Source organism: Andrena cerasifolii, chromosome 1, assembly GCF_050908995.1.
Source record: "Andrena cerasifolii isolate SP2316 chromosome 1, iyAndCera1_principal, whole genome shotgun sequence".
Lineage (NCBI taxonomy): Eukaryota > Metazoa > Arthropoda > Insecta > Hymenoptera > Andrenidae > Andrena > Andrena cerasifolii.
In genome coordinates, this window is record NC_135118.1 from 15,484,505 (window position 1) to 15,497,070 (window position 12,566).

The window sequence follows — 12,566 nt, forward strand, 5'->3', positions numbered from 1 at the left end:
TTTATGTAACGCGGGTTTCTGCGCGGTTTCGAGCAGGCGACGGTCGCGGGAAAGCACCTGTACCTGGTCGTCAAGTGCAACCGATATGCGTTTTGTATTTTACTGGAGGATTTTATCTGCGGTTTGGTCGGTTGCGTTGTATTGGTCGGGATACGGTGATGCGAAGGAATAAACAACTTTGCGTTGCATAAGGAGGAAAATATAGACGATTTGAAGGCGCAACAAGTGTAACGAGATCGATTAGAAGCGAATCTTGGTGTATGCATTGATTGGAATGTCCTAAGTAGTTTCTTTGTACCACATTGTACGTATCTAAAGGTGTAAATCCACGATGAGACAAAAGCAGGGCTTGAAAACTGTTGTGATATCGATTTCCGTTCTCCAAACGGCTATGAAGAACCTTTATTCTGAATTACTGTTATGAAGAACCGAAATTTTCAACTATCATCTGTTTTAGTTACGGTTCCTATTTCCTTCCTTATATCGGTTCTATATCGGCTTCGAAACGGTTCTAGAATCAATTCTTGTACCGACTTTTCCCTAATTGATAGCATTAATTATTTTAGCTGCAGATTACTGTATGTGTGCATATTCTTTACAAAATCCTTATAGAAAAAGAAGAAACATTTATACATATATATAATAAAGCGTTGAAATAAATTAATCAGCTACATATTTTTTACATTCACACACACTATATCATTCTGAATAGGAAGTTAAAAGTTTCTCCTGTTTCTATAATGATTTTGTAAAAAAGATGAACATCTACAGCAATCTACAGCTACGATAATGAATGATATCAATTAGGGAAAAGTCGATATAAGAATTGATTCTGGAACCGTTCCGGAACCGATTTAGAACCGAAAAAATAAGGCTTATGGAAGTGATATGAAGAGGGAAATAGGAACCGTAACCGAAACAGATAATAGTTGGAAATTTCGGTTGTTCGTAACATTTATTTGGAATAAAAGTTCTCCCGAAACCGTTTTAATCAGAACCTTTATATAACAGTTTTAAACAGAACCTTTATATAACAGTTCTAAACAGTTATTTTCGGAACGGTTTCAAGCTCTGGACAAAAGTATCGTGTGTCGCATGAGACTTTAATCTCACGAGACAATTATTTCATTATTGTATTATTTTTTATTTATTTTGTCATTAGCTTCATGAAACTTCTCGAGAGACAAGTTACGTGATATGTTTTGAAAAATCTCATCTCTCGCGGCTATTTCCATTATTTACATTTAGTTGTTGCTGAAATGCTTGTCGTATAAAATCTCATCGTGGACTCGCACCTTTTTTACACGGTACAGAAATCTCATAAATTGGGATACAAGCACCTAACTCCAATTTAAGTAGTTAGTTAACGTGCTCTGCCGACATAAATTCTTCACCCTCCGCGCAGCCTTCATCTTCCTTTCCGAAATTCCGCACAAAGTAGCGCTGTAATAATCTCTGCTTGAAAATTAACAGAAAAAGAAGTGCAGCGAGAGTGGCGCGGAGCGACATATACCCTTCTTTTATAGCCTGTTCGTAGAAAATTCGAAAGCCAGCGGCGGTACGCACGCCGCCGTAAAAACGAGACGGCCCGTCCCCGAAAGCGTCCCTTCATAGCCAGGTCGCTTTTCATGGTAGACGGCGTTTCCCTAAAGCACTATGCCCCTCCTGGCTCTTCCCTTTATGAGCAGAAGCCTGGCCATTTAATTTCCCATGAGAAATTGCGCGTGTCCGTGCGACTCTGTTCCGCCCTGTCCGGCTGCGTCACACATGCGAAACGTCCACTCATTCATAACGCTCTTCTCAAACCAGGAAGCACCTGACGCCAGCTGAAGTGGCCATTTCCGAAATGACCACGTGCTGACCATACGTCACATCAAGGCTGACCTTAAAGCCGCCCTCCCAGCTCCCAGCCAGACGATCTTTCTCGATACGGCTCGTCCTGGCATTCGATCTCGTTTCGCATGCCCCCATCGATCTTCTTCCGTCTCGCGTTACCTGGGCCAATCGGTAAAACGAGACCTACGCCAAGGATATTTCTTGGTCCCGGTGTCAGGGAATACGTATAGATGTTTGCGATGGAGAAATCTTACGGTATCTTCCCTCCGATCGCTTCTATCGCGTTCGGAATACGACGGATCGTTGTTACGGTATAAAACTAAGTTTATTCCGCTTGGAGATAAGAGTAGTTTCTCACAGAATGTAATTAGCTATCATTAGTACCCCGAGGAAGTACCCCATACCGTGAACACTTACGCGCCCACTTCTCTTGCGATGACAGATCCATCGTACAAATCGTCAGTCTAATCTTCTAGAGTGCCACCTGAGGATTCCATTTATAGAATTACGCGCGCTCACAATTAATTGAAATGCTGCAAATAACGGTTCAGGAATTCCAGTTTACTTCGCGCCAACGTCCCGATTAAATACGCGCGGAGGCTCGCTCGATACCGGTTCGATTGGACGTCACCTCGAAAGCAGCCGGGTTAAAGGATCTGAAAGAAATCGTTCCTGCGATCCGTCAGGAGCAACGTCAGTTATAGCGCGATGATCGCGCGTAGGCTGGGAGCACGTCGCTCTGGGCGTGCTGCGGGGAACAGAATTGCGATGTGATTGCGCCTTATTAGGGATGAGTTCGACGATGACACGCTAGGGGAAACGGCGATTGTCTGGCTGGCAGAGGAGCATCGTCCTCTACTCGTGATCTACCCAGACGAGATCCGCGGAACGTAGCACCAATTAGGGGCATTGCAACTCGGAGGCTCGTTCCAACCAGTCGGCTACCTGCGATGATCGTGGCCTCGTTCGGACCCACTTTTTCATCTGCAGCGATACTCGCACGCTTTATAGATATCACGTTGCAGCTCTGCTGTACGTTGGTCATAAACTCGGACCCTAACGCGAAGGAGAAAAGTTTGTAACTTCCATTTCTCGAAGATTTGTCTTTTCGCCAGGCAGTGTGTTCCGCTTACTTTTATTGCCTTCTCGCGTAGAACGAAAGAGACTGCGAATGAGCAAGGGAGACCGAATGTCCCCCTCGTACATCGCGAGATTACTGTCATTTAGCACTCCTGGTTACCAGTAATAGCAGTTGATTTCGGTGTAAGTGTTGGTGTAAGTTAGTGTAGAAAACGTAACGGTTAATAAAGTACTTGTAGGTGAAAAGCAAAGTTTCTCCCTCACTTCTACGCGTACACGTTGGAAGGAGAATTAGGGTACTTTTCGGTTTTCACTCAAAAGTCACGTAACACAGTGTAATCGCAGGACTTTCTTTGCTGCTTTCAGCTGTCACTCGAACGAGCGACTCTTCCTACGAGACTTCGTCTCTTGCACGACTGGTACCAGCGGGGGTCGCCTGGCAAGATGGTTGCAACCAGATAGTTTCGTGGATCCGTCGAAATGCGAGGCACTCTATTCGAAGGACGAAATGAAATGCGGATGGCCGGCCATCGTTACCATACTCACGAGGGATCAGTACGGAGACGTCGTTCATGTGCCCAACTTAAAGGTATAACTACTAAAACTAAGCTTTGTGAATTTAGGAAAACTAGGGTGGAGTAGAAACAAGGTTTTTTCGATCTCTCCCATCAATTACCAATTTAATCGCCCCAATTTAAGGGATTATACCTAGTCAGGAGGCCGATAAGTGGCGACTGTTCGTGATTTTTTTTCGAAAAAGCTGAAGCATATATTTTTGCAGAACTTTTTGCACTTAAAAGAGCAACATTTAAAGAACATTGGGTAATTTTTTTGTTGAAAATATTTACGTTTATAATAAAAATGCAACGACATCCAAGAAGCCTTTTTAAAAACGCTGAGTAAGATATCTCAAAAACTACTGCACCAATCTTTCTGAAATTTTGTGGGCTTATTTTTTTCTATAAAAATCTATTGAATGACGGAAGGATTTTCTTTGTAATGTATAGTTTCAATTCTATCAACGAAAAATGGCTTCATGGTTATCACTACTGGCCGTTTTTCGTTGATAAAATCGAAACTATACATTACAAAGAAACTCCTTTCGTCATTCAATAGATTTTTATAGAAAAAATAAGCCCACAAAATTTCAGAAAGATTGGTGCAGTAGTTTTGGAGATATTTTGCTCAGCGGTTTTAAAAAGGCTTCCTGGATGTCGTTGCATTTTTATTATAAACGTAAATATTTTTCAAGAAAAAAATTACCAAATGTTCTTCAAACGATGCTCTTTTGACTGTAAGAAGTTCTGTAAAAATATAAGCTTCCGCTTTTTCAAAAAAAATTCACAAACGTTCGCCTGTTTTCGGCCTGCTGACTAGGAATAACCCCTTAATTAGACACAAACTTCGACATACATTAAACTATCCTGAAGCAATTGTTCGTCGTGTCGTTATTCATCGATGAAAGGAAGTAAGATTCTATTGGCAAACGTTCAACAGGTCGAGGTAAAAGCAGTTCCTATAGACAAGATGGACTTAACGGATTCCGATCAAGGAAGAAAAGTTCGACGAGTTTCTCAGCCTGATCCGATGACCTTCGGTGGCCACCCTCAGCCATCCTTGGACGTACCGTACGAGGTCACGATCAACAATAAGACGTGCTTCTACGCGATCACCATCATGAAGGCTTATCAGAACTATTCGTTCGAAGAGTTAAGGTTTATGTCGCCGGCTATAAAGAGATCAAGCGAGAGCATGCTGGTAAGACCTAATGGTGATGGAAGCTACAGCGCTACCTGGACACCGTCGTCCGTTGGATGGTACTCCCTTATGATCACAGTGGACAGCTACAGCATGGAGAATGTGAGCACTACACTCGGCCATTACCGTGTCCTAAGGAATCGCCCATAATTCTTTATAACGTTCCCCGCTTTCTGCCAGAGTTACAAAGTGGAGGTGAAGGAACCACCGCACGGCATGCAGCCGCCGACGCAGAATATCGTGAAGAAGCCTCAGCATCAGCCGAGTAGACTCCGGAAATTTGTGACGAAAAATAGCGCTGGCTTGAGAATCAGAGCGCATCCTTCCCTTCAGAGCGAGCAGATTGGCTTCGTCGCAGTTAACGACACCATAGCCTTCATAGACGAGGTAAGTACTTTTTCTTAGAAAGCTTCAATTCCCTTCGGTAGCATTTTACCGGTTTATCATGGCGCGTCCTTCCTTAAAAATCGCACTATCGTGTTCCGTTCCTGTAGATTCATAACGACGACGGTGTTTGGTTACGACTGAACGCGGAAACGATAAAAGACTACTGCAGTAGCAGTCACCTGGAAGCCTGGTGTCTCCAGTACAACCAACACTTAGGAAAGACATTGCTCCTTCCAGTGGAAGAACCGACGTTGGTTCTGGATCAAGTGATCAAGGAAACCATTTTCCGTAAGAGGCCTGAGGTGGTCGACGAGTACGTACATTAACGCGTTGCCCTGTCCACTGCATTCTCAGCCTGATCTCTTAACTCAGCTTCTCCTTACAGTAAAAGAAAAACAGTTACTTTTGACGCTAGCAGGAGCATGGTGGTCGTAAAGTGCGGCGCATCCGGTCACAATATTAGAAGCAGGCCAAGTTTAAAGGCGGCGCCAGTGGGGATGTTGGCTCACGGAAACGCGGTTACAGTTCAAGAATACGTAAGTCTCGATACCCTTCGCGTTGTTTACGGGCGAGGGAACGATTGAGTAAAAAATCTTTTGTTCACAGTTTGCCAGCGGCGAAGGTACTTGGGTACGGATCGATGACGAATCGATGTCCAAGTACTGCTTCGATCGTGGCAGAGTGGCCGAGGGCGAGGCTTGGTCCCTCGCCATTAATAAACACGGCGTGACTTACATGAAGATCGAGCAAGATCTCGAGAACGATCCGATGGAAAAGAAACCTGCCGTACCAGATCCGTCCGTTTCACCTAATCATAAAGGTTTCGATTTCTCCGTGCCTTCCGTGAGTCACGAGGGCTTCAATTTCACCACGCAGACTTACACGCCGGGCACAGGGGAGTCCGGGGAGGGCAGCAACACCAATCCATTTATCTTCGGCTCGTACATTCAGCACGATTCACCGGGTACGTATACGATCGGGTATAAATCCCATCTCCATGCGCAACACGAATTTTCGTTCGACAATGGCTTAATTCGCGTCGCAGGAAGCGACAGATTGATGTCAGACAAGACCGACGTGTCGCCAAAGTTTTCGAAGCCCCATTCCAAGGAGCGGGTCGTAAAAGAGAGGGAGAGGGAAGGTGGCGGCGGGAAATTCAGCGTTCTGCAGAAGTGGCTGAGAGGCGACGACAAGTGCCACGGAGAGAAGAAGAGTTCGCCTGGCAGGTGACTAGAAAGAATGAACGACAGGACAGGCGCAGCTAGATTGGTTTCGTCATATAGTTTTGGCATTTGCAGGGATTTTTCCGAGTTCGTCGGGGTGTCGGTCAAGGAGCTGGTGAAAGCGATGGGGGAAAGCCGAGCGAACGGGAACGGTGCCACGCCGCCAGAGACACCGAGGAGATTGTCGAGAAGTTCGTCACCAAAGAATCCCCAAGGTGGGTCACCAAGATTTCACAGCCCGTCCTCTAGCCCGGTTCCGATACCCGGTACGTATACCATACTAGCCATAGTCAAACGAACCGCTGCTCTACTCAACAGATCTTTACATTATTTTTTCTTTTTTTTTCTCTCTCTCTCTCTCTATCTCTCTATCTGTCTATCTCTCTATCTCTCTCTTGGTGGTCTCATTGTTAATCTCATACATTCATGTGTGTATCTTACTTCACACTTTCGGCACCGTAACTGGTCTGAGGAGGGAATCATTTCAGAAGCTGAGAGACCCGATACTGACACTTGTAAGACTGTATAGCGTCCCACAGACGTTTTTCTAATCTGTGGAATGGATATACGTTATTTATATACATGTACATTTAGAGTAAACCGTTATTAAGTCTTACTATTAAGCCACGCCTTTTTGTTTCTGATTATTATCTATTCTAGTCGATCGAATGGTCTTAGGCTATAAATATATAAAACAGACGTTTATTGGATTAGTTATAACAAACTAGTGATGTTGATCTTAGCTGGGTCCAGTCGGCAGCCAGTTGGTTCTGGTAATTGCCTCTTCCCTCCTGCTGCTCATGCACCAGGTACTCTCTCCTTTCCTACTGAACATAATCCTCGGTCTTTACAGTCGAGAATAGTGTTTATAGTGTTTTGTGTCATTGAAAATACGTATTCACTTCACACTTCTCACCGGTTACTGTTCTCAAGCAATGTAATGGCACAGTAGATTTCTATTTATTCGAAGACCCAACTGCATGCATATAATTAGTTCTTGGACATGTACAGAGCATAATTCTCTTGATGCACGTACAACACACCACACACACACACGCGCGCGCGCAATCAAGTTATACTTTTCTCGAATTAGCGAGCCAAATAGTACGTACTAGTACACGCGGAGACTTTTTAGTAAACTAGATGCGTATTCTTTAGTAAACTAGAGCGTATCACATGTAAATTCTACAAATGATGGGAAATTGTCAGGTGGGAGAAGCTTCATAGGAGGGGGAGACAGTATCAATAGCAGCCCTGTGCTCTGTGGCTCCCCCCGAAGTGTCGGCCTCTCCCCATTAGGTAAGAACAACAGCACACTAATACTCTAACTCTACACCGACATCAAGCCGTTTCTTTTATCACGATTGCATTATACATTTTTTCAACGATGAAATTATTTGATATCCACCACTTCATCCATTCACATCGAAGTCGCACGAAATTAATATTGCACGAACTTAATGCATACTATTATATATTCTCCGATCTGTATATTCATCGGTTTTAAGAAGCAAGGCGAGGTAGCAATACCCTTGCAATAGAAGGCAGAGAGATTAGTTCTATCCTTTACTAGATCTGCAATCGTTCCCTATGAAGAACCATTCTTTTTCCCTTTCAAGTGTCGGGCGGCATGGTAGACAGCATCACGTCTCAACGGCGAGGGTCAACGCAGAGCGACACCAGTGCCTTGGTCAGTAGTCTAACCAGGGATCCTTCGCAGTCTCCGAGCGCCGTCAGCACAACAGCCAATACGCGAGATCTTTCTCCAAGTCCAAGTTGTAGTTCTTTACACATGAGGTCCGAGGGTAGCATAGCTAGTCCACCTGACACCCCGAAGAAGGATGACGGGGTAAGTCATCGACCATTTCTTTTCCAAGGAAAAGTGCCTCACAAGATAGAAGATGATAATGTACATTTGCTTCTCAAAGGATTCTCAAGAAAGCCCGCGAAAAGTCTCTCAAGCACAGACTCAAACGAGTCCGGAGAGTGCGACCACAGCCATGAAAGGCCACTTCAGTATCGGCACTGTTGGCCTGAAAGAGGAACGCCATTCGCCGAAGCTGAGCAGAAGAGATCACAGCAAAGTAGTGAAGACTCGAGCGAAACGCGCGATGTCTCCAGTCAGTTCGCAGCAAAATTCCAATCCAGGTCGGCCACTGAACTTGAGCAAGGAGAAAGTGAAGGATGCCATCAGCCCATCGGTAGCAGAATGCCTGAGGGCCGTGTTTGCGGCGTTCCTCTGGCACGAAGGGATCGTACACGACGCTATGGCGTGCGCCAGCTTTCTGAAATTCCATCCCAGTCTACCAAAGCAAGGCGCTCTCGTCGTAACCAGACAAACGATGGTGCAGTCAAACGATAAGCAGAAGCAAGAACAGAAGGCCAGGCAAAGGCACTCCGTCGAAGTGACCAACGCCGGCAATTATCTGCACATTCAGCCTAGCACCTTGGAGACTCTAACGCGATCAGCTGCGAACGCGAACGCGAATAGAAACAGAAAGAAGCAAGAGATCACTATCAAGGAGGAGGTCCAAGCGGATGGAAAACTCGGTTCTCTTCCAGAGTTTCAGACTGTTGCGATTCTACCACCTGCTTTGAAGAGCTTGGTGTTCTTGTGGGAAGAACTGAGCACCAGTTGCCTCCAAACCATAGAGCACGAGTCGGTCTTACCGAGCCCAACGCAGATGCAGACGATGAAGCTGAGTAAACGGCCGATGCCAGAGAAACGGCCCCGCGAGGACAAACTCAAAGAGCGCGATAAAAAGGAGAACAGGAAGAAGAAGGAGTGGAAACCGGTTGGCAGGGAGAATGGGGCCGAAGTGCTAGGCGGAATAGAACGGGAAACAATTTGCGAATTGTGCGGTCTAATGTTTCCGCATCCAGTTACTTATCACATGAAAATGATGCATCCTGGTTGCGGATGGCACGCAGGGGGCAAGGGGTACAACAGCGGAGGAAATTATTGCATCGGCTGGGCAGGAAACTGTGGCGACGGCGGAGTGGGTGGAAGTTCGTGGTACCTCATCTGTGACACGTGTCGCAATAAATACCTGAGAGCTCGGAAGCTGAAGCTTGCCAAAAAATTCTTAACTGGGATGTCGAAGAAGAAGAACGGGTCTGGCAAGATCATGTCGCCGATTAACAGTCCGAATGGAAACGAAACACACATTGTCATGAAGAACAACGCCATGTTCCTCTTGGACCTGGCCAGTGCTTCTGGGTTAAACATTCCAAAACAACAAAGACGACCGTCCCAGACGTTGTCATCCGTAGCTGAGAATTATAGTCCTCCAGAAGCAACTGGGCCGTTCCCACCAACTGGGCCATTTCAGTGTTTACAAGCTTTAGGAGTCCACCATTCGCAAAGTCACGATGAGAGGTACTACGAAGAGACATTGAAGCGCCAAAATGGACATCAGAGTTACGAAGGGAACAATGGCATGTTTAACACTACGAACGGCAGGGTAAGGTATTAAGATTTGCTATGGTGTTTCCGTCAGTGAATGATTCTTCTTTGCAGCCCTTGTCAGAATACCCTATGAGTGACAGCGATAGTGAAAGTAGTAAAGGTCGTGGAATCTTTCACCGGTCAGTGTCAATGTCTACTGGAGCTCCCTGGACCAGAAACTCTAACGATGGCAGGGTTGTCATGATGAGAAAACGGAATAATAGTAGCAGCGAAATGAACAATGGTACCTAAGGAACTAAAAGCTTGTGCTTGATATCGTAGCTTGAAAACTGTAAATTCAGATTTTTTTTCTTATACAGATGCAGGTTCGTCCCTTCTGTGCTATCCCTCTGCAGCGCTTCAGAAACTGGTACCATCGATGGATCAGTCAGCCATTGTGTCCACGAGTCAAGCAGAAGCACCGAAAACCGTCAGAATAGAAATTCTCATGAGACCAGTGATGCTATTCGTTCTTCAGCAACACAACTTGCAGCATTTGCAGCTCTCTATGAAGCAAGCGCTACGCCGGGCTTCGTGCCGAGTTTACGCGATGCAAGCGTTGAATTGGTTGCTGAGAAGTGTCACCCAACCGATATGTCTTCATGATTTACTTTGGTGGTTCGTTGCATCTCTGACGCCGGTTGTACCGCCAGATGTTGCGGACATGAATGACGAGGATAATCGGACAGAGAGGAAAGACGAACACGTAAGTCTAATGATCGATTAATAGTCTTGATGACACGTGGAATAAATTTCGAGGCATTCATGTTCAACATTAATACGAACCACCATTCGTTTTTAAGGACATGGTTGGTGTGTGCGAACATCCTTTGAGTGATTTAGTGATAGCAGGCGAATCTGTAAATCCATTACCAACAGTTTTTCATACGTTGCTACAAACTATTGCTGATCTCATGCTGCTACCACCACTTGGTAAATGTATTATAGCCTCTGTTCAATGCTTACTCGATCGGGGACTAATTCTGTACATCGATTTTCAGGGTCACCGCTACAGCAAGCTGCTATTCGATGCTGGGGCATCAAGTTCACCCCCGCGGATCACATGTTTCTCCACAGAAGCCACGTGTTCAGCAATATTAGTAAAATACTCTCGAGGTCTGAAGAAGAAGATGACGTCACAATGAGCATGCACGAAAGTCATCAATCGACCCACTCCCAGCAAGTGACTGGCTGCGTAGAAGTTTTGAAGGACTTGACATGGGGTATTGAAATTAAAGCTTCGAGTAGGCAGGCGATGATCGGAAGCCTGACCGATAATTCGACAGAAACATTCTGGGAATCTGGTGATGAAGACCGAAATAAGACTAAGACGATCACTATTATCTGTGGCGCTCATTCTCTTCCTCGAATGGTGTATATTCACATTGATAACTGTCGCGATTTAACGGTAAGATCGGTAATGAAATTTACGTGTTTAGTGATAATGATTGGGTACTTATTACGCTTGCATTATAGCACAAAGTATCCAGTGTAACGTTTCAATCGGGTAACAATGTAGACGAAATGGTTAAGTTAAAGACCGTGGAAATTGAAAGTCGATCAGCTGGTTGGATCAACTGTCCGATTATGGGTAATTTTATTATACGTTCTTAATTATAACTCGAATTCGTCAATAATACTAAAGCTATCTTTTCGGTAGATCCTCGCCACGTTGTGATGGGCCTTGAATTAAAGGGCCCAGACAATTCTCTGCGGGTACGACAAATAAGAATTTTAGGCGAAGTTGAAGGAGAATCCTTGAAATTTGGAAAGCAATTGAGTACGCAAACCATTCAACAAAGGAATTGTGAAGCCGAGACATTGAAAGTGTTCCGCTTAATTACTTCTCAAGTAAGTTGAATGTTATCCATTTATCAGTGTGATATAATCCATGTCTAACAATTGATCGCCATTCATCAGGTTTTTGGCAAACTCATACAAGGGGAGCAACAGCAGCAGCAAATGGAATCGACAGAGGGAATTAACGAAGACTTAGAGGATAGTAATGATCTTCGAGAACATATGGTTGGAATCTTGTTCAGTCGAAATAATCTGACACATTTACAAAAGCAAGTTTGTACGCATATCGTTCAAGCTATTCGAAAAGAAACTGTTCGCCTGAGAGATGAGTGGGAAGTATTCCAGTGTTTACCATCACCTGTTATTAGTTTGTTGAGTGACAACAGCGACTTGACAAAAGCAGCTGATACGTATTGCTTTGAAATGCTATCTATGGTCCTTGCTTTAAGCGGTAGTTCTGTAGGACAGTATTATTTGTCCCATCAGTATGGATTATTGAAGGATTTATTAAGCTTGTTGCACACAGGATCAGCTAGAGTCCAGCGTCAAGTATGTATTTTGTTCATTATAGATTCTTAATTCAACTTTACTCTCAATATTTGAGAATGCTTTTTATTTAATCTTTTTAGGTAACGTCCCTCTTGAAAAGAATTTTACCCAAAATTAAGCCAGAAACATTAGCTAATGTTATCAGTGTCAAACGATTGCCACCCACAGACTTCAGCATTGTGTCTGCTGCAAACAATGGGTTCACTAATGCTACAGATTTTGATGAGCATGCTCCAGGAATTCTGGATGTTTTCTTAAGTTGCATTGCCAAAGCATTAACGGTTCAAGTTAAAGTGAAAGGAAAGGAAAACAATGGGAAAGCTCTACAGACTGTTTCACTAGCATCTAGTATTAATTCGAAGAATGACGTTGGGGCGAGGTGGTGGTTAAGGGGGCGTATGACTCGAAAATTGGCTGAAGTGATAATTCAATTTCTAAAAGACATGGCATCGGTAAGTGTTGGTCACATTCAATTTGCAACGTGT

At 44.5% G+C, this 12,566-nt stretch overlaps 1 protein-coding gene across 1 annotated transcript in view; it reads left to right on the forward strand.

Moving 5' to 3' along the window:
* The window catches only part of Hiw (MYC binding protein highwire), a 278,415-nt gene that overhangs the window by 262,846 nt on the left and 3,003 nt on the right, over positions 1-12,566 (forward strand). Inside the window, exons 31-50 of the mRNA XM_076807119.1 lie at positions 3,283-3,505; positions 4,414-4,776; positions 4,855-5,061; positions 5,169-5,374; positions 5,447-5,597; positions 5,668-6,025; positions 6,107-6,287; positions 6,345-6,550; positions 7,028-7,093; positions 7,494-7,583; positions 7,904-8,133; positions 8,213-9,748; positions 9,805-9,976; positions 10,053-10,438; positions 10,536-10,665; positions 10,734-11,140; positions 11,209-11,323; positions 11,393-11,583; positions 11,653-12,081; positions 12,162-12,533. Coding sequence (XP_076663234.1) covers positions 3,283-3,505; positions 4,414-4,776; positions 4,855-5,061; positions 5,169-5,374; positions 5,447-5,597; positions 5,668-6,025; positions 6,107-6,287; positions 6,345-6,550; positions 7,028-7,093; positions 7,494-7,583; positions 7,904-8,133; positions 8,213-9,748; positions 9,805-9,976; positions 10,053-10,438; positions 10,536-10,665; positions 10,734-11,140; positions 11,209-11,323; positions 11,393-11,583; positions 11,653-12,081; positions 12,162-12,533 — 6,019 coding nt within the window. The remainder of the gene's footprint in view (positions 1-3,282; positions 3,506-4,413; positions 4,777-4,854; positions 5,062-5,168; positions 5,375-5,446; positions 5,598-5,667; positions 6,026-6,106; positions 6,288-6,344; positions 6,551-7,027; positions 7,094-7,493; positions 7,584-7,903; positions 8,134-8,212; positions 9,749-9,804; positions 9,977-10,052; positions 10,439-10,535; positions 10,666-10,733; positions 11,141-11,208; positions 11,324-11,392; positions 11,584-11,652; positions 12,082-12,161; positions 12,534-12,566) is intronic.